Source organism: Podarcis liolepis (assembly GCF_965112155.1).
Source record: "Podarcis liolepis genome assembly, chromosome: 6".
NCBI classification, from domain to species: domain Eukaryota; kingdom Metazoa; phylum Chordata; class Lepidosauria; order Squamata; family Lacertidae; genus Podarcis; species Podarcis liolepis.
In genome coordinates, this window is record NC_139559.1 from 87,223,148 (window position 1) to 87,250,679 (window position 27,532).

The 27,532-nt window shown below is 43.7% G+C and overlaps 2 protein-coding genes across 9 annotated transcripts in view; one reads left to right on the plus strand and one right to left on the minus strand.

Annotated features, from left to right (window-relative positions):
- On the plus strand, positions 1-19,620 carry SCYL3 (SCY1 like pseudokinase 3). 8 transcript variants are annotated; one of them, XM_083506778.1, is made up of 17 exons: positions 109-252; positions 1,279-1,477; positions 2,078-2,236; positions 2,846-2,955; positions 3,062-3,348; positions 4,339-4,524; positions 5,783-5,896; positions 7,334-7,390; positions 8,232-8,334; positions 9,669-9,780; positions 12,520-12,597; positions 14,132-14,271; positions 15,005-15,192; positions 15,840-16,011; positions 17,297-17,455; positions 17,803-18,506; positions 18,843-19,620. In XM_083506778.1, the coding sequence occupies exons 5-17, from the start codon at positions 3,184-3,186 to the stop codon at positions 18,897-18,899; spliced, it is 2,235 nt and encodes a 744-aa protein (XP_083362904.1). In that variant the 5' UTR covers positions 109-252; positions 1,279-1,477; positions 2,078-2,236; positions 2,846-2,955; positions 3,062-3,183; the 3' UTR covers positions 18,900-19,620. The 8 variants fall into 8 exon arrangements, with proteins under 8 accessions (XP_083362901.1, XP_083362906.1, XP_083362904.1 ...); XM_083506777.1 differs by having other exon boundaries at positions 2,143-2,236; XM_083506776.1 differs by having other exon boundaries at positions 1,279-1,423; positions 2,143-2,236.
- Positions 19,372-27,532, minus strand: part of FIRRM (FIGNL1 interacting regulator of recombination and mitosis) — a 26,661-nt gene continuing 18,500 nt past the window's right edge. The window contains exons 17-24 of the mRNA XM_083506756.1: positions 27,135-27,320; positions 26,513-26,635; positions 25,646-25,741; positions 24,597-24,710; positions 23,755-23,859; positions 22,588-22,668; positions 21,797-21,916; positions 19,372-19,791 (exon numbers count right to left, since the gene is read on the minus strand). Of these exons, the coding sequence (XP_083362882.1) occupies positions 19,606-19,791; positions 21,797-21,916; positions 22,588-22,668; positions 23,755-23,859; positions 24,597-24,710; positions 25,646-25,741; positions 26,513-26,635; positions 27,135-27,320 (1,011 nt within the window). The 3' untranslated portion in view covers positions 19,372-19,605. The remainder of the gene's footprint in view (positions 19,792-21,796; positions 21,917-22,587; positions 22,669-23,754; positions 23,860-24,596; positions 24,711-25,645; positions 25,742-26,512; positions 26,636-27,134; positions 27,321-27,532) is intronic.

Below are 27,532 nucleotides of genomic sequence, written 5' to 3' on the forward strand. Positions count from 1 at the left end.
CGCTTTTGCGCGGTTGCTGCTGTGGTGTAGACTCTATGGTGCTCCTCGGGCCGGAAGTCCGCCTCCTGGCCTCGAAGTGGGAAGCGCCTCTGCGCGGCGGCTGCTGTGCTGTAGACTCTATGGTGCTCCTCGGGCCGGAAGTCCGCCTCCGAACTCGCCTTGACGGGAGAAGCGGCGGTGCGGGAGCGGAGAAGGGAAGGGCGGCGAAGGGAAGGGCGGCACGGGGGGCGCCCCCCGCCCTCGGGGCAGCAGGTGAGCGGGGCGGGAAGGGGGGGGGTCGCCCCTCCGGGCCGAGTCCGCCTTGGGCCCCGACGAGAGGGACTGTTCCTTCTAGCTCCTCTCTCAGGAGAAAAGGGGGGGAATGGGGGGGGGCAAAAAAATAAACCTTTTCGATCACTGTTTGTGGGGATCTAGCTCGGAGTCCATTGGAGGAGCTTGTGTTGCTTGTTACATTGCACGTGTGTATGTGTGTATGAGAGAGTTTCCCCCCCCCCCCGTAATTGCAAGGTGGTGGTTTTTATTTTGGTTATGTGGTTTTGGTTTTATTCAGTGCACCGCCGTGAGACCTCCGGGTAGAGGGCGGTACAGAGGTACCTCGGGTTACTGACGCTTCAGGTTACAGACGCTTCAGGTTACAGACTCCGCTAACCCAGAAATAGTACCTCGAGTTAAGAACTTTGCTTCAGGGTGAGAACAGAAATCGTGGGCTGGCAGCGCAGCAGCAGCAGGAGGCCCCATTAGCTAAAGTGGTATCTCAGGTTAAGAACAGTTTCAGATTAAGTACGGACCTCCAGAATGAATTAAGTACTTAAAACCGAAGTACCACTGTTCAATGGTACCTCGGGATGCGAACGGAATCCGTTCCAGAGCCCCGTTCGCATCCAGAAACAAATGTAACTAGCGACGGCACGTCTGCGCATGCACATGTCGCTTTTCGCCGCTTCTGCACATGTGCGTGACGTAATTTTGAGCACATGCGCAGGCTGCGAAACCCCAAAGTAACGCACTCCGTTACTTCTGGGTTGCCGCAGAGCGCAAATCGAACGTGCTCAAACTGAAGCGCATTCAACCCGAGGTATGACTGTATACAAATTCAATAAACGATGATGATAAAAAAGTAAAGAAAAGGTAAGAATGATAGTTAAAATGGTAAAGATGATGATGATACACTTCAGTTGATGGTGCTGCCTGTCAGTGTTGGGGCTCTCCTTAAGGCCTGGTGGAATGCAAATTAGATTTTTCCCTTCAAACACATTGGTTCACATTCGTTTGCTCCAGGGAAAAGCTGTGATTGGACATTGAAGCAAAACACCAAAGTCTTGGAAGACGCCTTAAACACGGACAGCTTCATTATGGGAGAACCCCTTGCAGAACGGAGCCCAGTCGGACACATAGTGCACCCTGAACTAGATGCGCAAAAATCGTGTGCGTACCACGTTGCTATTGGTGGTGGGAGTTAAGAGTGCATCTGACAAAAGTAGCTATTGTCCTTTTAAACTTTTATTACAGAAGGCCTGTTGGTTTTGAAAGTGTTGCAAGACTTGGGTGTGTGTGTGTGCATGTTAACTGAAGACTTTCCCTGATGACATAGTTTGGCCAGAAAATAAACGCTCTCCTATCAGATGTCAAGGAAATAAACAACTATCTGACTTTTAGAAGACATCTGAAGGCAGCCCTGTTTAGGGAAGTTTTTAATGTTTGATTCTATTTTTAATATTCTGTTGGGAGCCGCCCAGAGTGGCTAGGGAAACCCAGCCAGATGGGCGGGGTATAAATAAATATATTATAATCAATACTACTACTACAAAGCAAAGAGTTGGGAAAAGCAAGGGCTGTCAAGGAGGTGGGTTGTGTTTTTGTTGGGCAGGGTAAGCAAAAAAATGCAAATGGTGGTAAAACCTTTGCAGTGTGTTGGCATGAGTGGCAGATTTTCTTATCTGGGTCTGATATAAAGCAACACATAATTACTGGCGCTGAATTCCAGGTGCCCATCAAACTTTGCTTAAATAACACACACGAAAATATTAATGGCTTAACGTAGTACTATTCTGTCTGATTTTGTCCTCACAAAAAACAGGTGGGAGTGGTGTTGTGTAACAAACACGTTTTTCCGGAGTATTAAAAAAATCTTGTTTTTACAAGCTTAAGGCTGCAGAGGAAAACCAGAAAATTCACACCTGAAGTACACAAAAGTGCTTAGAAGATAAGAGGCCGTCACTAGAAGTAGGCTTTTTCTGTATCCTTCAGAGCCAAGGACAAAAGAAAAATTTGTGCATCGTATAGGGATGGTTAGAGGTTTCAACATCAGGCTCAAGGGGCAAATCCACAAGTGATTTACATAGCCTGTTGCAGATGAACACAACTGAGTTCTTTATTTCTTAATACAGTGTGTAAACTGTTTTCTTATTGATTTACTTTTCTGGTGCTCTTCCTCTCTCATTGGCATAAGTTTTTGAAAGGATCCAATTTCAAAATATTAAATTTTTCAAGGTGTCTGTGGATAGCTCAGTCTGTAGAGCATGAGACTCTTAATCTCATGGATTCGAGTTCCACGTTGGGCAAAGGTTTCCAACTCTGCAATCCTATGATTCTGTGAAATTCTTTGGATTCATTTATAAACCCCAAATACATCATGTTCATGGATAAGTTTAAAGTGGACTTCTCGCCTTTGCTGCTTTTGACTGAACAAAATTTGGGCTGGGCAGTGAGCACAGCTAATTTGCTGCTTCCAGAGAATTTAGATTCTGGTGCTTTCCTGTGTATATTCCTACTTCTGGCTGTATGTTTTAGCATTAACTGGTAGAAATAGTGTGGCTGTTTCTTTAACGCAAAGAACTGTTAAAAGTTGATGTTGCCTTTTGAACCTTGGAATCTCTGTGCTTAACACACTGATTGGAATTCGAACCCTTTGTCCCAAGACTGATTCAAGGCAATCCTATGCATGTTTACTTGAAAGTAAGTCTCATTTAGAATTGCAGCATTAAGCTCTTTTTGTGTGTGTGTGTGAGAAAAGCCAAAACGATATCTAAAATTATTTATTGTGTCTTTCATCTTTGTGCAGAGGATGCTATGAGGAATTTACAGTAACATCTCTTGGGACTAATTTGCCTGGAATCGCTTCTCTTTAAAGTTGCTTTGACACTAGAAAACCCCCGCTGCAAAACGGCTTGAGTTTACAAGGTAATGGGCTCAGAGAACAGCGCTTTAAAGCGTGATGCGTTGCAAGAGCCTCCATTTACTTTACCCTCTGGAGTCAATATTTACCCAGCGGTACTGCAGCGTGGCAAACTTGCTTCTGTCTTTGTGTACAAGAGAGAAAATGAAGACAATGTTAACAAAGCTGCCAAGGTATTGTATTATATTTGGCATATTATTTATTTTTTAAAAATTTAGAACTTGCTTCACCAGCGGTTTCCAGGGTGGTTCGTATAAAAAGACCTCAGAGACAATGATAACTCTCGGGTTAGGAATAGTACAATATCCTCCTTTTGTTGCAGGCTTTCCCTCTCCCCTACTCACCCAACTTAGAGCAGGAGCCGAAACCAAACTAACAGGAATTCTAGCTAATTCACAGCGCCTTGAGCTTATATGACTCAGCTTCTTCCAGATTTGGCTAGCCAACACAGCTCAAACTCACCAGTGCAAAACATGAGCAGAAACTAGTGAAAGCTAGAGATACGTTATTGAGCTGTCAGCATTGAATAAGGGTATACAGAACAAGAAAATAAAGTGGCAAATGAAGGAAGAGCTGAGAGTTGAGAAAGACCCTTTCCCCATCTTCTAGATCCCAGGAAACCTCAGCCAATGTGCTGCACCTGGAACTGGGTGTGGAGAATGGGGCACAGCTGTAGGCAGCCTGAGCATCACCCACCTTGGGCCTGCCCATGAAAAGCAAATCTAGAGTGATAGGCCTATGGTGATGTCTGCTGTTTCCAAAAGTTCTTCTCATTGTGAGGCTTTTGTGGGTGGGGAGTTTGTTTGAACCCAGGGGCTGAGAACCCGGAGGCTGAGAGGGAAGGTATGTCAGAAAGAAAATGAATTGATACCGATTTACATAAGTAACTTTGTATTAATGCAACTTTTTAATATGTAACTCTGTATTTTTGTAATATTTTATTTGACTACTGTTGTTTCAGGGTTGTTGTTTTTTTGTAAACTGCTTGGATATATTTTAAATATATTAAGCGGCGTAGAAATTAAATAATCAAATCGTATCATGTGAAAATCAAGCTGTGCCAAAAAAAGCAATGTAGACTTCTGTTCATTTTCCCTGTTTGAATGTGTGATGTATAATGTGTGATGCCCCATACTGAGTGGCTTTATCTTGCGTTTTGGAAGCACCTGAAAACTTTACGGCACCCTTGCCTTCTGCGCTTCCTTTCTTGTACTGTGGAAACAGATGGAATCCACCTGGTTACAGAGCGTGTTCAGCCACTGGAGAAAGTACTGGAGACCCTCTCTTCTCCAGAGATATGCGCTGGTATCTATGATGTTTTGCAGGCTCTTGTCTTCCTCCATGATAGGGTGAGTTTTTGGTTTGGTTTTCTCTCTACTTCTAGGAAGAGAGGTGAATGTTTGGGATAGAAAAACATTGGTGCCCTCTAGGTAGTTTGACCACAATTCTCATCTGCCCATGGTTAGGTATTATGAGAATTGGAGTCCACCACATCTGGAGAGCACCACATTTTCATGGCCTAAACTAATTGTAATGTATGGAGGGAGCTTTGCTTGAGGAACTGGTCATTGTGCTACTTTGAATGCAAGATATTGGACATGTAAAATCATGTGTCTTCAGTTTGCTTGTTGTTGTTTTTTTCAAATGAGCAGTTTCAGAGCTAAATTAATTTACTTAATGCTAACTGATAGCAAAGCTACCGGGCTGTTTTCAGATGGCAAGAAGGACTGATGAGTTCTTCGGAGGCCTCATTCAGTCTTCCAGGTTAATATATTGATGATTGACACTGTCTGGTTTTGAAACGGCATATTAGGAAGACCCCTTGGATATGCATGTTGCGTAATATGTTCCAAAAGTAAAACAAATTCTTTATTGCAAGACCACCTTTGAGCACTTTTTTGCAGATATATTAAGCTAATACTTTCGCATAAACTCGTTATTTGTATGCTTTGATTTGAACTAGAAATTTGATTTTTAAAATAGTGCATTAAATTTTGGCTGGTGTGGGAGAACAGCAAGAAGAGGAGGTTTATATGTGTGTGACATGCGAAATGATGCTAGTTGAAATTAGTAGCATAAAGAATCGTGATCTTCCTATGCTCCTGGAGTTGGGAGTTGCGGGTTTTGCAGTGAAAGGAAATTCATTTCTGCTGGGAAGTTGGCGGTATTACCATCTGGCCATAGGTGTTGGAATAAAGGAAAATGCCTTTTGAAATACACAACAGATCACGTGCCTTCTGAGACTGGCTTTGTATTTTCCCAGTGTTTTACATGATTCATTGCAATGTCTCCCATCTGGTTTGTTCAGCAGTTGTTTTGTGCTTCTTCTGCAGATTTGAAGGGAGCACACCCTGAGGCAGCATAAATTTCTCTCCTTGCCCAGATATGGTGCGCTGGGAGTAAACTGAGTTATGTTAGTTAAATTTGGCCTGGCATACAGCTCCTCTCCTTGCAAGAGCTCTCTGGTGGCATATAAACCTCCTCTGTGGTTTTGGCAGCTCTCCTCTGGAGTCTCGTGACACCCAATTAGTACTAACGAGCGTTTTATGCCTACAATTATTCCCAGTCTTATTGTATGTTTTCCCTTCCTTTCAAAATGTATTCTAGGGACACCTGACACACAACAATGTTTGCTTATCTTCTGTATTTGTGAGTGAAGATGGGCACTGGAAGCTAGGAGGCATGGAAACTGTCTGCAACCAGAATGAAGCAACAGCAGAGGTAGAGTCACAGAGGCCACTCCTTTGCCATGCCCAGGAGGGCATCTCCTGGCTTCTGGGTGGTCTTTGCTATTGAACTCCCTGCGTCGGGTAATTTAAAGTTTGTTAGGTTGAAATGCGTGTGGGCTCATTAGCAAGCCTTGTTGCCTTGAAATAAAGGGTGAAGCCAGCTTGCAGATTCCCTAAACCAGGAGTGGCAAACATGGACCACACAAATGTCGTTGGACTGCATCTTCCAGCAACCCTGACTAGCTGGACTAGAACATTGCCTGGAGGGCGTTTAATGCTGCCTTAAATGATGGCGTTCAGCAAGACTGGCAGCTAATTATCTTTTAGCCAAGGGTTCACTAGCTGCAATGAACAAGCAAGTTATTTACTTATTTGGGCAATTTATATCCTGCTTATATTTGAACAAAGCAAGTGGTTAACGTAGGTTATACCAGGTATAGGCAAACTTGGCCCTCCAAGTGTTTTGGGACTACAGCTCCCATCATCCCTAGCTAACAGGACCAGTGGTCAGGGATGATGGGAACTGTAGTCTCAAAATGTCTGGAGGGCCGAGTTTGCCTATGCCTGGGTTATGCAAACAATACCAGGGAATTTCTACATTCTGTAAAAGCACGACTAAATAGAGCATCTGCTTTAGTATCAACACAAACACTACACATAAAAACCAAGGACAAAAATACAAGAAGAAATTGACCATAAACATAGTAAGGTAAAAGGTAAAGGGACCCCTGACCATTAGGTCCAGTTGTGGCTGACTCTGGGGTTGCGGCGCTCATCTCGCTTTATTGGCCGAGGGAGCCAGCGTACAGCTTCCGGGTCATGTGACCAGCATGACTAAGCTGCTTCTGGCAAACCAGAGCAGCGCACGGAAACGGCGTTTATCTTCCTGCCGGAGCGGTACCTATTTATCTACTTGCACTTTGGCGTGCTTTTGAACTGCTAGGTTGGCAGGAGCAAGGACCGAGCAACGGGAGCTCACCCCTTTGCGGGGATTCAAACCGACGACCTTCTGATCTGCAAGTCCTAGGCTCTGTGGTTTAACCCACAGCGCCACCCGCGTCCCCTAAACATAGTAAAGAAGACCTGTGGAGTGGTTTTATTCCCACTTTAATATATCCTGTTGTGGAGTCCATTCTTCTACAGAGCAGATTGAAAAGCACTGTGTTGGGCAAGGCATTCTGGATAGCTGCTACTTCCGGGGTGAAACAGAAAGACACAGCTTCTTGAATATTTGATCAATGTATGACCAAGATTATAAGGATGACAGCTAACATGTGAAGACTTCTGTAGTATATGCTTTTCATAGTTTGTCATGTTTCAATCCCCCTGAGGTCTACCGATGAAGTGTGGTGTGCAAATTTAATAAGTAATAGTGTTGCACAGTGCTAGAATCACCATTCATTGGCTCAAAGGCTTCTTCTCTTTATAGTTCCTGCATAGTATCAAGTCAATACGGGAGAAGACTGGCATTCCACCTGAAGAACTGGTAAGTTTCCTCCATTGTTTATGTGGGAGATCTGAAAAATAAGCTCAGAAAACTATCCGTTTTAAATTTGATGGGTGGAGCCAATAAGCAGCTAACTTAACGTTATCATCTGTGGGGAAGATACTTTAAAACATGGGGAGACAAACTAAGGCCTTGGGGCCGAATCTGGCCCAATCGCCTTCTCAATCCGGCCCGCAGACAGTTTGAGAATCAGCGTGTTTTTACATGAGTAGAATGTGTCCTTTTATTTAAAATGCATCTCTGGGTTATTGGTGGGGCATAGGAATTCGTTCATTATTTATTTTTTTTTCCAAAATATAGTCCGGCCCCCCACAAGGTCTGAGGGACAGTGGACCGGCTCCCTGCTGAAAATGTTTGCTGACCCTTCTTTAAAAGATGCTAAGATGAAGTTGCTATTAAATTTCTATTTTGGAATTGCGTGGGGAAACCCTCAAGAATGTTGTCTCTGGATTTTCTGTTTGTGAACATTTTTAACCAGAGTCCAAATTTGGCACCTCAAAATCCCTTTCCTTTTCAAGTTGTATTCTAACATGTAAAGTGTATTTAAAATTCAGTATCCTGGCTTTTTTCAATTTGTAACTAGACTTTTAAGCTTTTGTGTTTTTTAGACTCCTTGCTACTATATGGTCTGTTGTTTTCCATTGTTTTCGTATTTTGTTATGGTATTGTTCTTAATTTTTGTAATTTGCGTTGAACACTTTAATGGAAAGGCAGGGCTATAAAATAAATTTTTTACAAACTGTCTGGAGTCAGAGGTGGGAAGTATTTTCAAAGGGACTAAGCCAGTTTCTGCTGTGTGATCCTCTTTCTATGACTCTAGTCTGACGACTTCCAACTTCTTCCTGACGGCCAAGGGCATTCCCGTGATGCCTACTCATTTGGTGTAATGGTTGAAAACCTGCTGACTTATTTAAATGAAGAGGGTAAGAGTTTTTGGAATTGAAATGGCATCATTGCAAATAAGTAACCCCAAGTTCCCTTTGCGACTGGCTCTTCTAAGGAGCTGCTTTTGGTATGGAAAATACGTCCTCGCAGTTAAAATTGTTGCCTTAGCAAGAACATTCACTCCGGAAGAATTGAGTTGTCTATTATTTCCCCGATAGTTCAGAATTTGCTGGTGTTGTTGAATAAATGTTCTGGTTCCAAATATACCCCATGTAGGACTTCTTAAGTGGTGTGATGGTTTTGTTTGCAATTTCAGGGACAACATGTCGCCTCTTAAAGATTGTAATGAATGGTATCGAGGGACTTTAATATACAGGGTTCCTCCATGAAAGATTCTACTGTAATGAGTCTGAACAATAGCTGTCCTAAATGCAAGCACTGTGCAGTAGCTAACAGTGGTTTGCTATTTAAAATGGTTTCTCAGTTGCGCTCTAGAGCACATGAAGAGTGCAGACATAGCAATGGCTTAATTGTCCCACCTGCATATATTAGCTAAGGGTTTAGATAAATAGCATGATAATCTGCATCGAGGTCATTCTGGCATATTTTATTTTATATTATTGGCCCACTTGGTGGAAGAGAATCTGCCCTAAATATTCCCAGGAATAGGTGCCACATACCTGCAGAAGCTCCACCAGCTAAATGGCACGATGAATGACTTCCTTAAGAGTAAAGGTAAAGGGACCCCTGACCATTAGGTCCAATCGTGACCGACTCTGGGGTTGCGGCGCTCATCTCGCTTTATTGGTCGAGGGAGCCGGCGTACAGCTTCCGGGTCATGTGGCCAGCATGACTAAGCCGCTTCTGGCGAACCAGAAGCGCACAGAAACGCCGTTTACCTTCCCACCAGAGTGGTACCTATTTATATACTTGCATTTTGACGTGCTTTCGAACTGCTAGGTTGGGAGGAGCAGGGACCGAGCAACGGGAGCTCACCCCGTCACGGGGATTCAAACCACAAGTCCTAGGTTCTGTGGTTTAACCCACAGCACCACCCATGTCCCTCCTTAAGAGTATTTTCCCATAATTTATCAAGTAGGACTAAGTCCTAAAGTAGAAGCTAATATTATTTTTAAGGGTGTTCTCTCCTTGTGTTGGCTTGGAAGGATATTTCTTAGTGCTTGCATTGGCATCTGGCCAAACCTTGTTTTCTGCATTCTTAAACTGCAGGAAAAGTCATTCCTGTTGCTGAAAGTGTTGCTGTTAAGCTTATGGTGCAGAAGAATGAGCCTTAAGTGCCCCCACTATTGCTTGAGCCTGTCTTTTTGCTCTGAGTTTCTAACATAGATTTGATTGCCAAACTGTCTTTCAGTTTCAGAGGACGTTATATCCAGCTTTCACCACACCTTACGGTCTACTTTGCTAAACCCAGATTTTATGGGCCGCTCTCCACTGTCCAATTTATTGCGGCATGAATTCTTCAGGTGAGCATAGTCTTAGAATGTGTGCTGATGCCTTAAAAGCTTACCTAAGTATGAAATTCAGAGGTCATCATCAGAGGTCTCTTGAGTGTGGGTGAAAGGAGCCGTACAACTGGGGATATGTAACAAGCGTACTCCTTAAAAGAATTTAATTACGGATTAGGAGCGGAGGATTAAAGTGACCATCATATGCTACAAGTACAATCACTCCAATTTTAGTGGTGTGATAGGAAATGACGCTCTTAGAAATCCTGATTTTCTAGGTTACATTTGCCAACATTTTTCACACCCAGTAGTCGAAATTGCCTAAATACTGGCCTCTGATAAACAAAATATACCGTATTTTTCGCTCTGTAGGACGCACCCAACCATAGGACGCACCTTGTTTTAGAGGGGGAGAACAAGAAAAAAAAATTCTCCCCCTCTCTGCTCAGCGCCCCTTCAGCGAAGTGATAGGAGAAACTGAGCCCCTTCCATTTCTCCTCCCGCTTGGCTGAAGGGGCGCCACGTAGCTCTCCCTCTCTGCTGAAGCCAGGAGAGTCTTGCTCTCCTGGCTTCAGTGAAAGGAACCCGAAGCCTTCGGAGCGCAGCGCGAGTTCCCGCTGCGCTCCAAAGGGGCGCTTTGTAGCTCTCCCTCTCTGCTGAAGCCAGGAGAGTCTTGCTCTCCCGGCTTTAGCAAAAGGGAACCCAAAGCCTGCGGAGCACACCGACCCCCTCGCTCTCCAGGCTTCAGCGAAAGCAACACGAAGCCTCCAGAGCGCGGAGGGAGCGCTCCCTCTGCGCTTCGGAGACTTCGCGTTGCTATCGCTGAAGCCAAGGAGCCTGTATTCGCTCCATAGGACACACACACATTTCCCCTTAATTTTGGAGGGGGGGAAGTGCATCCTATAGAGTGAAAAATACAGTACTTTCCAACCATAAGTTGGAAGTTATGATTAAGAGAAATGTCACAGTATCTTCTTATTAGAATTGTTGCGTAATTCAGTTCTGTCAGTTAATATACATTCTGAAGTTTCATCTGAAGACTTAAGTAGGCTAAGGCCAGGTCCTATGATTTCCTTCTAAAGTTGAAAGAGTTGTATCCACTGTTGGTTGTACTTTCACTAGACCCAGTTGAAGTTAATGGGCATGACTAACATAGGTCCATTGTGCTGAGCAGAACATCGTCGGATACAACCCCAAATTTTAATTCTACAGTGGTACCTTGGTTGTTGAACTTAATCCATTCCGGGAGTCCATTTGACTCCCGGAATGGTTTGAAAAACAAGGCGTCGCTTCCGATTGGCTGCAGGAGCTTCCTGCACTCAAGCTGCGTTGGACGTTGGGCTTTCCAAAAACATTTGCAAACCGGAACACTCACTTTCAGGTTTGCAGTGTTCCGGAGTCAAAATGTCCGAGTACCAAGGCGTTTGACAACCAAGGTACGACTACTAAGACTGTAAGAAAAGCTCTGCTAGATCAAGCCATAGGCCTTTCTAGATTAGCGTATTCAGAGGTATACTGTCAGTGGGAGTACAATGTAGGCATCATGACTAGTAGCCTTTAATAACAACAACAACAACAACAACAACAACAACAACAATTTTATTATTTATACAACAACAACAACAACAATTTTATTATTTATACCCCCCCATCTGGCTGAGTTTCCCCAGCCACTCTGGGCGGCTTCCAACAAAACACTAAAATACAATAACCTATTAAACATTAAAAGCTTCCCTAAACAGGGCTGCCTTTAGATGTCTTCTAAAAGTTTGGTAGTTATTTTTCTCTTTGACATCTAGTGGAGGGTGTTCCACAGGGTGGGTGCCACTACCGAGAAGGCCCTCTGCCTTCGGTTTCCTGTAACTTGGCTTCTTACAGCGAGGGAACGGCCAGAAGGCCCTCAGAGCTGGACCTCAGCGTCCGGGCAGAACGATGGGGGTGGAGATGCTCCTTCAGGTATACTGGGCCGAGGCTATTTAGGGTTTTAAAGGTCAACGCCAACACTTTGAATTGTGCTCGGAAATGTACTGGGAGCCAGTGTAGTTCTTTCAAGACCGGTGTTATGTGGTCTTGGCGGCCACTCCCAGTCACCAGTCTAGCTGCCGCATTCTGGATTAGTTGTAGTTTCTGGGTCACCTTCAAAGGTAGCCCAACATAGAGCGCATTGCAGTAATCAGCTGCTCCATGAATGTCTCACCCCCTTTTAAAGCCGTCAGGGATGGTGGGGGCCATCAATCGCTACATCATGTAGAAGTGAATCCCATACAGAGGCGCCAACTCACCAGTCACATGGGGGGGGTGCATGACATGACGCATCTGCCCCAGTGGGGCAGGAGGAGGATCGCACTGCTGGGCTCCGCCACTCGCCCTTGCTCACCCCATCCCCCTTTCGGCTTCTGGGTGTGGGCTGGGGTGCCTAGCAGTGACGGCGATGTCGCCCCCCTCAATATTGGGGGGGGGCTGGACCTCCTGATTCTAAATATTGAGGGGGCTGGAGCCCCTAGCACCCCCTATACCTGGCTCCAGTGATCTCATACCACCATGTAAATAAGTACTTTTGTCTTTTCTGATTCTTCCAGCATTCAGTTCCATTAGATAACCCCTTGATTTCCAGCAGCATGAAATGAGAGGGAAAATCTTACCCTACTTTCTCTATCTCTACTTTACTTAAGCGTTTCTGTTCCTTTGTGGATACCAAATTCCTTTTGCTTCTGCTTCTCAATTCTTGATGCATAGTGACTTTTTTTTCATTATCAGAAATGATTTTCTGGAAGTTGTGAGTTTTCTGAACAGTCTAACACTGAAAACGGAAGAGGAGAAAACTGAATTTTTCAAGTAAGTGAAAAATGGCAGTAGCTAATTGATTACTTAGGTTAGCTTGCCGCTATTTATAAAAAGTCTTCTTTCCTGTAGTATTTTTATTAGTATTTTCTCTGGTAACCGTGGGCATCAACTGTGAGATTTGGTTTTAATGCACAGATTGAAAAGGGGTCCTTTTCACTCCAAAAAAGCTGTGGTAACATTCTTGAAAAACGTTGTTTTGTGTCTGTCAGAACAGTGGCACGTTGCAGAAAAATATCTTCCTTTTGCAATGACTGCAAGTGATGTCCTGTCTCATTACTAGTTCTCATGTATATGAGGGTGCAAATGAGAATCGCAGTCTCAACTAGTTCATTTTAGTTCCCTAACTTAGTGGCAACAGAGCTCCCACTTTAGACAGTTGGGTATTAGTTCAGTTGTGAAGCATGCCGTGAACATTTCTCTCCCCCCATGCCCATTCCATATTTTCAACATAAACAATAAGCACCATTTTGTTGCAAAAAAAAAAAAGATACTACATTTTAAAAGTAAAAATAACCAAAGCCATTATACATAGAGTTGGGGAAGTTAGCTGGTTAAGCGCTGCTGGACTGAATGGTGGTCTGATCATGCAAATAATTGTGTAGTACTGAGCTACGATATGTAGGACTGAAACAATTGCACTCTGTAGATGTTTAGAGACACACTTGACGTTCCTCACTTCAAGCATGCCAGTACAGTGGTGCCTCGCAAGACGAAATTAATCCGTTCCGTGAGTCTCTTCGTCTAGCGGTTTTTCCGTCTTGCGAAGCAACCCTATTAGCAGCTTAGCGGATTAGTGCTATTAGCTGTTTAGCGGCTATTAAAGGCTTAGCGGATTAGCGGCTAAAAGGCTATTAACGGCTTAGAAAAAGGGGGGAAATAGCGGGGGGAAATCGGAACACTTGCAAGACATTTTCGTCTTGCAAAGCAAGCCCATAGGGAAAATCGTCTTGCGAAGCAGCTCAAAAACGGAAAACCCTTTCGTCTAGCGGGTTTTCCGTCTTGCGAGGCATTCGTCTTGCGGGGCACCACTGTACTCTAATGTATAGGCATACACAGCAAGGGCATAGAAATCTTTTGCTTTCAAGGGCTCCATTCCTTCTGGAGAAATCACTCGGGGCCAGCATGGGTGAGACTTAAGCAGTCTTCAAGAATGCAGATAAATCAGAACATCTAGCAGCTATACATGTGACCAAATAACACTGTGATACAAGCTTCAGTGTAACAAAAAATGAAAATTATCTCTTCAAATGAATAAATCTTTACTGCATTCAGTGGGACTTACTCCCAGGTGTGTCTTGGATCTGGAAATACCAGAAATAGATTTGCCATTCCTGAAAGGATTTTGTCCACTGCTCTGTTGCCATAGCCCTGGGCTCCCAAGTCACTGGGCATTTATACGACTGATACAGTCCCGGTGTTTGGGTTGTAAATGGGCGAGCGAGAAAGGAGAGGGGAGGAAATTGGTGCAGCAATTGCATTGCGAGGCAATAATGGTGAAGGCTGAGCAATTTCTCTCTCAATACAGATTCCTGCTGGACAGAGTGGCTGGCCTGTCAGAAAAGTTGATCGCTTTGCGGTTGGTACCTCTGTTGCTCAATCCGCTGGTGTTTGCTGAGCCAGTAGCTGTCAAGAGTTTCCTTCCCCATCTCCTTGGTCCAAGAAAAGGTGAAATTTTCATTATCTCTTCAGATTAAGTGCAACGCATTAGAAATATGAGTGGATGAAGAATTTCAAGCTGTGCTGAAGCGGACAGCTGTACCATTATATACCTGCCCACAATAAGGCCATTCTTTCCTGTTACTGCCCCTCCTTCTCGCTTGATGCTCTAACTCCCTTGTAGAGATTAGCTTGTCCTCTGGCCTAAACATACCAGGCAGAAGAAAGGTACTCTGCTTCTCACCCACTGATGCCATTCCTTTTCCCGTAAGGCTCCAGGCTGCTTTTCCTATAGTGCCTACCCACCTACAACCACGAGAAGAGTCAATAGGTCAATGCATTGGACTTGCCGATGCTTCGTCGTTTATTTGTGTCCCATCTTTAGACCACGATTCTCAAGGTGGTTTGCTGTAACTCTTGCAGAGCCACACAACCCAGCAGCCCTTAGTGCCCTGGGCAATGTATGAGACCTGCGCATGCTTTCCTTCCGTTTTACAATCCCAGGCCAACTGGGAGTTTGGGGGCAGAGAAGAAACATTCCCTGCAGCTGCCGCTTCTCTGGCTGATGGAAGCGCTAAGCTTCTGCTCCCAGCTGCAGCATCGCTAGAGAAAAGCTGCCACACATTACTGTAAGATTGAAGGCTTTGTGGTAGTTAGAGACATTTTCCTGTCCGCGTTGGCGGTTTCAAATCGCCAACTTCAGCAGACACCCTGTTGACCCTTCCAACCCTTTTTGCTTTAGATAAAGTGGGGGAGAGCCAAATCAATGGCCTGCTGTCTCCGGCCGTGTTCCAGGCGCACATCAGCCCCGTGCTGCTGAAACTGTTTGAGGTGCATGAAGAGCACGTTCGGATGGTATTGCTGTCTCACCTAGATGCCTACGCAGAGCTGTTCACTCAGAAAGAGCTGAAAAATGTAATATTGCCACAGGTGAATATGACAAGGCAGGAATCTGGGACTAACGTATCAAGAAAGCACTTGTTTCTGTGGTGGGGTTCCCGACAAAATAAAGCCTGTCCGGCACTGGAACAAGTCAAGTTATTGCCCATATCTATAAATTATATCCACGTGTCCCATCTCCCCCCTTGTTCAGCTTTGCTACTGTGTCCCTGTGTGTAACCGCAGAAACACATGTGCCCTTCTCCCAAAGCAGGGCCAGGAAATGGGGGCCTCCATCCCTGGGAACTGGATTCGAATCACAGATTTCTCATCCCTGTCGTACAGCCCGTTCTATGCAATCATAGCCCTATTTCCCATTTAGACGACAAACCCTGCTTATTGGCATGTTGACTCACACTGAACCTCCTTCTCCAAACCTTTATTTCTGTGTTCAGGGTTAGAATCCACTGTAAGCAGATGCTATCTAGTCTCATTATTACTGGTTTTGTGAAGAAGCCAGGGTGTTGAAGGGAGGTGGGGCTTGCTCACTTACCCACATTGGTTTCAGAAGGAAGTTGGCTAGAGGAATGAGGCATGCCACAGGGACTTGGTTGGGCTGTCAAGAGAGGATTAAGAACCTGCAGCAAACGGTTCCCCAGTTGAACGGGCTTGTGCTTGATAGCCTGTCCTTATTGTAGGTTTTACTGGGGCTGCGAGATACCAGCGACTCTCTGGTGGCTGCAACGCTGCAAAGCTTAGGGGTGCTGGTTTCACTGCTCGGACCAGAAGTTGTTGTGGGAGGCGACAGGACAAAGATCTTCAAAAGCTCAGCTCCAAGCTTCACGAAAACCACAGACCTTTCCCCAGAAGGTAAGTAAATAACAGCAGGTTTCAAGCTCTCCTACAAACAGTTGAGCTGCACATAGGCCTCCTCTTCTCCTCAAACCAGAGCAGAGATTGTAACTGGAGCAACAGATTATAATTAGTGAACTATTTTCTGAAAGACACGGCATTGTTGCTCTAATTAGGAAAGCACCAGGGCTGACGGTTAGCTCTCAGCTGGGAATAGGTGCTGAACCCAGTGATTTTCTCCTCAGGGTTGGGATGATGTTTAGGCAACTAGTTCTAAACAGAAAATTTACTTGTGGCATGTGAGTCAAAAGTGCACTGGGTGACTAGTGGCTGGTAGAGGTCATTGCTCCCATCGATGGAACAAGCCTAATAAAAAATACTATGTGCTAATTGTAATAGGCCCAGCTGTTCATATTTTGTGTATATGCTGAGCAGCTGGTCGTCCACTCATCCCCCCCAAAGCTCCTGAATCGGTCTATTTTAAATGGAACCTTTATTTAAAATGTAAGTATGTGTGGGTAGAATCTCTCTTGGGTGAGAACTCTCATTTAAAATCTTCCAGAATCTTGAAATTCTCTGCAGATGATCTTCCTTTCTGTAATCAAGTTGTTTGAGTCTGGTGTTCAAGTTTATAGTTTATGCAAAAGTTTTGTTGCCTACCTTCCTAAATGACTGTTTGTGTTGTCACTTAACAGTTTTAATGGGTTTATGACAACACCACAGTGCCTAAAAGCCCTGTTTAGGTATCTTTCATTCCACTGAGGGCACATGAACCTCTGGCAACAATGATTAACAGCCTTCATCCCTTTCCAGTTCTCACTTCCATTGGTTGGACACAGACAGCAGGAGTCTCCCATGCTGTTTGATATCTTCCCCCAAACTAAAACACAAAGGAAATAAATGTGCTCCCGCTCCCCCAGCTAGGCTTGCAGTATTTGAAGTTTCTTTTTTTAAAAAAAGCACAACAGACTCTGCTGTTTCTTACTGTCTTCATAGCCTAACAAGTGAGAGAAATCCCTGTCTTTCCCCAAGACCTGTTTGTGGGAAATCAGGGCAGAGTGATCAAATGTGCTTGGTGTGCTAAAAAGTGCAACTGACAAAAATAAATTCCAGTTAAGTGCAGATACTAAATGTATTCAGATTGGCTGGCTTCATTAAAGCATGCCAGAATTCAAAATAAATTTAGCTATGCTTTAAACTGCTTAGAATGATACCTTTGCGTCTGAGTAAGTGGAAGTTTTGAAAAGCAAATATTGTTGATAGATGATTTTTCCATATTTTTTGGGTTTGTGTATCCTTGTAGACTCTCCTAATCATGTAGTAAGTTGCGAGAGAAGGCTGATTTATCAGCCCCTGCAGAAGAATAACTCCATGTTTCTCAAGTGCTCCAGCTCTGGGAATCTTCCCTTCAGCAGCAGGAACCATGTGCCAAGGCAAGAGTCCAATGTCGCCTTAAGGGAAGGTAATCCTGGCCTTTCTTTTTCATTGCCACAGTCCTAAAAAGTTCTAAAAAGGCTCTGAAGATTCTGCAATGCCTTCTGCTCTGTGGGAAAAAATCTAGCATTTATAGCTCTTAGCCACTTTAGACGGCAGACCTTTCATATCATTGAACTTACTATTTTTAACTGGTTAGGTTGATAGCCGCAAGAGATGTCAGGCTAGGTTAATATGTTCTGATCTGGTGGACTTTTCTTCAGCTTGGATTCCCTTTTATGTCTCTTCAGTGCAAGCAGCCATGTATGTTGGTGTGTTTAAATTTTTATAATGCATCCCTCCTCAAAACAGCCATATGCTCTGTGTCTTTCACAGGAGAACAAGACTCTCTGCACTTAAGCAATGTTCCTGGTGGACTAAATATATTGAGGAATGGTGGAAATTATCAGCATGCAGTCGAGAAGATAGGAGAGGAATGGCCAGACTGGAGCGAGGGTGAAAAGCCAGAGGCTGACAAAAGTGTAGAGAGCCAAAGGAAAGAGTTTTGTGTGAACAGCAGTCCCTGTCTTGCTGGTCACGATGTAGATGGCAAATCTTGGGACAGTGCAGCTGACAGCCCTAACTTTAAACTCTCCTCAGGAAACAGCCTCACTGCTGTAGGGTTAAATGACGTCGCAGAGCTGCAGCTGCCTCAAACGATGTTTGAGCTCAGAAAAGAATTCAGAACTCTCAAATGTAATCCATCTCCGGGACCCAGCATCAATAGTGGCAGCTACGGCCACAGGGACCACCAGCAAGACGAAATCGGTTTGCCCAAAGCGGCGCTTTTAGAGAAGCCTCCCAAGTTGGAATGTGGTTTAGGGGAGGAGTATATGATCCAGGTGAAGAGGAAAGAGTTGCATGACACAGAGCTGGACTGGTTTGCTGACATGGTCCCGGACATCAAACCTCCGTCAGCACTACTGATTTTGCCAGAGCTGGGGCCCCATCCTGTCATTCAGAACAACTTGAACACAGTCTCCGGCAGCGAATGCGATGCACAGTTCTCTTCTAAATTTGCAGCAGCTGAAATTACAGAGGTGAGAATTTGGAACTTGGATACCTCTGTTTGTTCAACATGTATCAGTTTTTAAAAAAATAAAATATTATAGCGGGCTTAAGATACAGCCCATGGTCTTTCTCAAAGTAATGCTAGAAAACAGGAGTTGTGAGGTTTGTGAGCAACACTGTTGGCTACCAGAACTTTAGAGGGATGGTGTCTCTGCCTTCAGCATCCCCTTTGTACTACTTTTCTACGTAAAGTGTATCAGCACTGATAGCCAATAAAAAGTAATGGCTTTCAGCAGCTTAGCTGTGCAACATTTGTTTATTACAGAGCTTGTTGGTATAATTAATGCATTTTATCTTTATTGTAGGTGGATGTTGGCTGGGAACAAGATGAGCTGAACTGGGAAGATGATGCCAACTGGTGACAGATAAAAGACCCTGAGCTATGTTTTGAGTTAGAGAGCTGCTTCTGCAATGCCCTGGACAAGTCTTGCCCCTCCACAGGAACCAAGGCCTCAAAGGTATCTTCAGAGTCCGTTCAGGTGCTTGCCTTTTTCACCTGCAGCATTTAGGCCACATGGCAACTCATGCATCCAGCCCTGTGCGCTTGGAAAGAGGGATGGGCTGTGTGGTCTGATTTTTTTTCCACCAACCATTACCGTTTATGGAAAACTAGGAAAAATAAATGGACAATTCACTGGTTAAATGTTTGTGTAATCTATTTCTTATGAGAATTGATTCAGCAGGTAGAGGTGCAACTTAAATTAGAGGAAGCTGTGAACTTAAATTAGGGGAGAATGGCATCACAGCAAAAATCTTCGTTCTCACAGTTTAGTTTCCATTACATGTTTGTAATGCTCTTGGTAAGCAAAGGAGGCAGGCTGAAGTTGAAGGAAATGGTATAGAAAAAATGTATTTTAATTCTGTGTTCAATAACTTACTTAAGCTTCGCTCAGTATCTTCACTCTTCGAACCAATAAGACCCTGTAAACTTTACAAACCAACTATACAACATGCTTACTCTAAAATTACCACTGGGCTGCACTTTGTTTCTTTGGCTTTGAGCTGTGAATCTCTAGTGGGACTGCAGTCTGAGGTACTGAAGTCACTCAAAAGGTTGCATTAAATCTATCAACTTATGCTGTTCTTCAAACTGTTCAGTGTCATCTGTAAAGTTTCCAGTTTCTTCGCGAACCAAATAGGGGGTGGGCCCTTTTGTAGTAGCGCTTTCAAAACCTCCAGTGTCCTTCCGGCAGCGTCAATTGCTGACTTATATTGCTCTTCACTGGCTGAGTAGCAAGTTCTTTTCGGGGAGGGCTATAAATGGAAAACAGTAGTTTTATAATCCGACACTTCTGAACCTAGTCACTGCTCAACACACAAGATGGAATCTGATTTTCAGGATTTTGATTCATAGCCATTAAGCATGCTAAGTAGTGCTGCTTAGTCAAAAATCAAAATGACCCACTTTCAAATTGTATGGAGACTGTCGGGCACTATCTTCTTGGCCTGTAATTGCAAACCCCAAAGAAAAAGGTTGCAATACCAAGAGGGGTCACTTCTCATGACAGTGTTTATTTTTAAAAGCAGCTCTCAGACTACTAGTTACTTGTCATTCCAACAAACAAAAAGCCCCAGCATGGGCTATTATATACATGCAGGTTGTGTTTACTGAATATAATGCATTCCTGGAAATCAGTAATTAAACATGCTTTTGCATCATGTGTCAACGATTACTATGAGAAAATTTCTAATGCGTTCTCAAGCATGGAGTTTTGACCCCAAAACGACAGGAAAACCCTCTGAAACATTGCAAAAGGCAAACAAGGAAACAAATGCTCTCTTATTTGTCCAGTCTCTCCCCCTCCCTCTCATCATGGTTTCCGGCAAAACGGCTATTGCAGATCAGCAAAATGCAACAAGTAAGGCTTGTTTAAGCCTGCTTATTTGTTTACTGTACCACACACAGATCCAGCTGTTTGACTATCTGAATCTGTGGCATGGTTTGGACACTAATTCCTCCTATTCAGATAAGTGAAGTTTTGTATAACAAGACCTGTGTGCACCAGCAAGACTATAAAAGCAGCTGTGGCCCCATCACTTACAAACTCAATTACAATAATATGATTGAAGTTCAATAGTCAAAAGAATGGGTCTTAAAACCTCTTGCCCTGCCTAAAAAAGGCTCTGTCTAACATGGCCCTTTAAAGCCTGCAATCCAAGCCACACTGAACTCAGTGGCACTTATGTCAGAGTAGACCAGGTATGGTTAGGCAGCTAATGTTAGAGAAAAATTCTGAAGTTATTTATTCTATCCCTTCCCTGTTCTGGGAGGGTAGGACAGACAGAGACCTTTTCTCCCCATGAATAGCAAGGGTTAGAAATGTTTACAGTTTGTATCTTAATAATAAAAAGTAGGGCTTGAAGGTAAGAATATACTGCAATGCAAAACTATCCTCACTTCCTAATATCAGGATAAAGTGTGAGTGCCTGAACTGGGAGCCCATATGTTCCAGACTGCCTTTCCTCAACTGATGAGAATGATTACCAGGTGCTAGCTTCCCTCCTTCAGCCAGGAGTCCACCCCTTTCTTCCTTATAGCAAAAGCTACATAAAGTAAAGGGACCCCTGACCATTAGATCCAGTCATGACCGACTCTGGGGTTGCGGCGCTCATCTCGCTTTATTGGCCAAGGGAGGCGGCATACAGCTTCCGGGTCATGTGGCCTGTATGACTAAGCCGCTGAGCAGCCGAACCAGAGCACCGCACGGAAACGCCGTTTACCTTCCTGCCAGAGCGGTACCTATTTGTCTACTTGCACTTTGACGTGTTTTCAAACTGCTAGGTGGGCAGGAGCAGGGACCGAACAACGGGCGCTCACCCCGTCACGGGGATTCGAACCGCCAATCTTCTGATCGGCAAGTCCTAGGCTCTGTGGTTTAACCCACAGCACCACCCACGTCCCTTAAAAGCTACATACAGGGATATAAAATGAGGACTAATAGACCCCAAATTAGTATTTTTGTTTGCCTGACTAGTGACTGCCTCTGGGTAAACATTGAGATGCAAATTGTATGAACTGGAAAAATACAGATAGGAAGCAGCAATTCCTATAAACTGCTGTGATCATGTGACATGACTGTTGCCTGTATATAGTTCACACAATAAATGTATTCTCATGAGCGCACAGACTTGCTCAGGTTAACAAAAAAAATGTGTGTCTTAGCCCTAAATTTGCTGGCACAAATTTAGCACCATCTTGAACTGTGTGAAAATGATAGCAGGAATCACTACAACATGCATTCCCAATTCAGCAACATACCTCCGAGGTCAGGCTCCTTTGTCTGTCTGCTGTTGCTCCTCGCAAATGGCACTTAAGACGAACATTTTCCTCTTTCATCCGTTCTGCTCTTGCTTCTGCTGTCTCCTCTACAAGGCGGGTCTGAGAGAAAAGCCAGAGCAGAAATAACCTAACTATGCAGTTAAATTCATAGCTGCTGCTGCTGCTACTACTGTCAAAAGTTTGGAAGAAAACTTTCTAACATTACAAGTGCAGTTTTCCCTTAGTTAGAGGTTATTGGCTGCCTTAAAGAAGGCCCATTAGGCTGAAAGATGTGATTTAAATATTTCAAATAAATAAGCACAGGTATGACTGCAGAGACCACAAAGAAGTGATTTAGTGTCCTTACTTGTGTAAATAAACAAAAGTCCATCTTTTGGTACATGTACAAGGTATGTCGTCTGCATATCTTCGTTTCAGGTTATGCATTTTGGTTTGATAAAGCTCAGTTTAGTTGTAAACTCAATACAGTGGACCCTCCGGATACGAACTTAATTTGTTCCGGGGGTCTGTATGTACCCCAAAAAGTCTGCAATGTGAGGCGCCACTTCTGTGCACGCATGCGGCGTGATAGATCACTTCTGCGCATGTGGTGAAACCCAAAAGTATACACTTCTGGGGTTGCCGCGTTCGCAACCCGAAAGTTACGTTACCCGAAGGTCCACTGTATAACTGTATTATCAATGTGCATAATTTGTTCAGGAAACATTAAATTTTAAAATGGAAAATCTGGCACCAGCAGCATACCATCCATTTTATATTTTAAGAAATACCTTTGATAGGAAGCCAACAACTTTGCTTTTAATTTCTTCAGAATTAAGGCACTGGGAAAGTATGGCTTCATGGCTTGTCTCCTGAATACAAAAAACAACAACACAAAAACAAATAGGGGAGAAGAAGGTTCATTCATGCCCACCACAGCCTGGTTACGTTAACACAAGAATCAAGCAGATCTGAGGAATTTCTGCTAAACAACTGGAAATGTTCAGCACTATTAAAACTAACAACAGAAGAGCAGGCAGTTTATTATTCAAAGTCAGGTACTCCCAAATCTTTCTGCCCTGTTTGTCATCCCTTATATCTTATTTAATGTTACTGTTATTTTAAAATTCTAATCCCTAGACTTTCCCTGTACACAAGTATTTTATGAAAGCAGAGCTAAAATTACAACTAAAATACTAGTCAGTAGAATTTACGCAATTCCTTCTTCAGCTGCTTTTCTCTTCTCTTTAATAACACAAACATCTACAGATCCAGAAAAAACTAATCTGTAATATGTCATTGTGACTTAACACTACTTATATTATCCAGCCAAAGAGAAGCATCTAATCTAAGTACCACTGAATGTGATGGAAGTTAAGCAGTTGTCTGCAAACCCTAGCTTTGCTTACTAGGGGGGTTTCTCATTTGCCCTGGAACATTGAGGAAGCAAAGGGATAGAAAGTGGAAGAGACTTGAGTTTCTTTTGTTTTTTTAACAACTTCACCAAACCTCAGGAGAACTAAATAAATCCCTGCATTTTCTCTTTCAAGTTGTCCTACTGTTTCTCATTTTCTCCAAACTCCAGAAGACAGTGCATCTTCCTGAAACCATGTGGCAAGGTTTTGGAAGAGTGGTGGACTCTTCTCTAGCTACACTGCAGTTTGGACATGGTAAGAGTCAGAGAGATTTTTGCTGATTCTCATTTCTCAAAACTGCAGTGCAAATGAGAACTTGAGGGAGGGAATGTGCTACTGGCAGTTCTTTCCACCAGAGGGCCAGCACACTTTCCTTTGGAATCTCTGGATGCCAGGAGCTCAGTTACTTGTCACCAAACTTAGCTGGATCGAGCCCTTTACAAACACCAAGAGTGTTAAGAGTGAGCTTAAAACTGATTAATTTTAGTGCGATCATGTGCATTTCTCCCCCAAACTGGGAAGCACAGCTGGACTTCATCTTACCTGTGCAAACTGTGTGAATGCCTCTATGGCGTGCTGATGAATCAACCAGCTACTGTTGGCCAGCAAAGAAGAAAACAGGTAGGACAGCTTGGATAAAATCTGGTCCTAACAAGTGAATAATGCAGTTATTTGTATTTTAAGCCTATATATACCCCCTCTCATAATTTCCTGGGAATCATAAGACAGCCCAGATACCCCACCGAGAATGACAGTAATGAAAAGCTCATGGCAGCCTTTACTGACAAAACATATCGAAGAATCTTGCAGCAATTTACAGACTGACAATTTTATTACAGCATATGCATCAGATAGAAGACAATCACTTAAGCCATAATACATGTGTCAGTCTCTTAAGATACCAAAATATTTATGTTGGTTTTGCTGCAACAGACTGATACGACTATTCCTCTGGACTCTGCTGACAAATAGACATGTCCAGCCCTCCAAATCAAACCAGCAAAACGTCCTACAACATGCCAAGTCCTGTTGTCACACTGACCCACTGCCATTCAACAAGTCAAGAAAGTGTCTTTAAAATGGAAAAATTCCAAGTAAAAATGCATTTCCAAGCTAAAATAAACTCAGGGGCAAGAACACCACCAAGTCCAGGGATAATGTAATAGTGATACATTTCTACCCCTAGGTAACTATCAAGGAGTCCCTGTACCTTTCATTACCCATGTAGGCTTCCCACACAGGGTTTCTAAAAAGTAATAGGAACTTGACATTCTTATGATTAATGTACTTTGGGCCTTAGCTACTCAGTGGCCACTACTGAAAAACAGTAAACGACACCTGCAGAAGTTTAATGAAAGAACAGAATCTTGTTCTAGCGAATTTACCTGGAATTCTGGTGGAATAATGGGAACCCCCATCGAAGAGAGAAAATCTAAGATTGCAGTGAGAACATGATCTGGGGGATTGAGTTGAAGGAGGGAAGTTTGCAGTGTAAGTATCTGCAGGAAGAGAAAACAACGAATAGTGTTGTCACATTTGAAGATTATGATATAAGGTCTTTTGGCCCATTTCATCCAGTGCATGCAGATGCAGCTATATACACACACATTGGTGGAGTAAGGTTTAGAGGGGTTTAAAATGCAAGAACACGAAGTGACAATTCACATAACCTGGCCTGCATGCAAAAGAAGCACAGCAACCTTTTATAACAGAAATAATAGATTAAACAATCAGCGTAGTAGTGGGACAGGAAAGCTTGTGATTTTAAGTATGATCAGGAAATTCTATTCCACTGACCAACCCTGAAGGCTCCTGGCACTGTTTGCTTCTCCCAAATCCGTCAACCCTCACCAGAGTAGCATTGCGTATGCAGTATGCACAGGTGCTAAATATGCTCAACCTCAACTAGATTGGCAAATACACTTCAAATTCTGGTTGCTAGCAGTCATGACTAGCTTTGACAATGGACATTCCAATAAAGGATGGAAGTGGGAAACATTCAGGCCAGTGGTGTTGTGGCTGCATTGGCCTGGGCAAGAGGCGTGCGCCTCCAAATATAATACACTCTGTTTGAAGGCCCCTAAAATGATGTTGGGGGGACACTTCCTCCCTCTCACCATACTGTGAACATCTGTGAGTGAAGATGCAGGAGGTTGTTTTGTGAATATGTTGCAAACCAGCTGTAACTTAATAATTACACCCTATGAAGCAAACTGTAGCTCTGCTTCTTGAGGGCTAGGGTTTCTAAATAGCCAGGAACTAGGATCATGACATTCTTGTACTACTGTGGCTTATGCTTACCAGGATCATTCTCTGGTAGAAAAATGATGATGGATACACCTGTCATAACTAGCAGCAATCAGCTTTGAAAAGTACCTTGCTAGACATCCATCTGTGTATGCAAGGCAATTCTGCTCATCACACTATTTCTTACCTGAATTAGCAGTTGAGGCTCTAATATTTGGATGAAGAACTGCATGAGTCGAAGCACCAAGCTAAAGGTCCGCTGCAGAGAGGGCAGACTGGAGACCTTCATTGGACAAAAAGAGCATATTATAGCCTCACAGTGTCCTCCATTTCTGGCTAGCTAGGTAACTAGGTAAAGATTCACTGCAAAGTGAATGTTTAATGATTCTGCTATGCCCTGCCTCTGTGACAGCAGCATGAAAGGCTGTCTGGCTAAGTAAGTGTTGTTGATCTACTCAAACTCAAACTGACAGAAGGTGCACTCCTCTCACAGATGGAAAGTGTGAAGTCAGCTTCATCTAAATATGAGGACTAATACAAACTACCACAAACTGCTGCCTCCTAGCCCAGTTCCCTTTTGGGTTCTTTGCCAGATGGGAGTAAAGCACAATGTTTGGTGATAGTAGGTAGCAAAAGTCTCACACGATTCGCAAGTGTTAACTGCAATTCATATTGCACTGAAGTATTATTAAATTCACCCTGTATATTAAAGCGGAAACACTTCTTTGCCTGTTTCTATGGCTATATGGTACAAGGCAAAAATAGAGCACCCCTCCCTCTTTTGGCACATAATGGAACTAGTACTATAGCAAGAGTCATCAACACTTTAAATGCTGCCATTTGTATGGCAAGAAAGATGCATGTTGGGATGCAACTGCATGCTCCTGTAACAAAACAAGGTCGTCTTCTTCTTCTCTCTCCTGGAATTCTGCTTTCTCCTCCTATAGCCCTCCCACAAGAGCAGGAAAACTGCAGCTATCTCTGTTCTGACATATTACTGGAAGGGAGAACTAGATGGAGCAGCAGGAGGTGGGAAATGAGAGAATTTACTCACCTGTGTAGCAGGTAGAACTACCAAGAACTGGCCAACAATTCCAACAAGTGCTGTTTGCTGTCCCACCTCTAGTGACTTCCCAGCAGTTTGGCACAAGGACAACAAGGCAGAGAGAGCAGTGTTCTAACAGAGAAGAAAGAGCTGTGAGGAGCTAGGAACACTTCTAGTTGTCACTAGAAACACCACCCAATCTGCAAGCATTTAGGCACAGAGAGAGCCTGTCTCTCTCCAGAAGTGCCTGTCAACCTCAGCTAACCAGTAGTTTGCAGTGGTGGGAGCTTTAGTTCAGCAACATCTAGAGAGCCACAGGTTGACCACCCTTGTTTTAACAGAAAAAGTATGTCCACTTTCAGGCTTCCGTCTGCAACTACAAAGGCAAGAAAAAAACACATGCATTCTCTCTTTAAAGTGCAAGTCCTGAAGCTCAGGAATCTGAAGTCCTGCATCCTTTGCACCAACACTTGATCCCCGTCATGCAAACTATTGATAGACCCGGTACAAAAAGTTATTATCGCTCTGAAATCATACTATTAGTACAAAGATGCAAAAAGCTGGGCTTACTTGTGGGTATCCCCGTAACAGAACAATAGAACCCAAGAGGGCAAGAAAACCCTTTCCTTACCACCTGCGGAAGTTCCTCCAGAGACCTTTTGCTGCTCAGCCACTCTTGACATTGTGCAAATCCGGCCACAAAGAGCTCATGAGCAACTTGTTGCCTGAGGGGAGGGATCAGGGCCTGGAGAGAAAGATGCTGCCACAATATCAGGTTCTCTGTTTCTCTGGAAGGAAATTGTTGGGTGAACCTCACCTGCAAGGAGGTGAAGGCAACATTAGAACAAGCACAGGAGAGTTCAATAAACTGTTTCACCAAATAGGAAAATAATAAACTAAACAGAATATCCTTTCTGTCCCATGACAGAGTAAGATGGCAGGCTAGAGGAAAGGATTTCTCCCTCTCAAAGGCAAGGCTTAGACTCTGAAACTATCCCAGCAGCTTCTCCAGTCCCCAACCCAGAATGT

Coding starts and splice junctions, on each gene's coding strand:
- SCYL3 (XM_083506775.1), top strand. CDS start 3,184: ATGGGCTCAGAGAACAGCGCTTTAAAGCGTGATGCGTTGCAAGAGCCT. Junction 4,525..5,782: donor TTGTCTTCCTCCATGATAGG/GTGAGTTTTTGG, acceptor AATGTATTCTAG/GGACACCTGACACACAACAA. Junction 9,781..12,519: donor TTGCGGCATGAATTCTTCAG/GTGAGCATAGTC, acceptor TTTCATTATCAG/AAATGATTTTCTGGAAGTTG.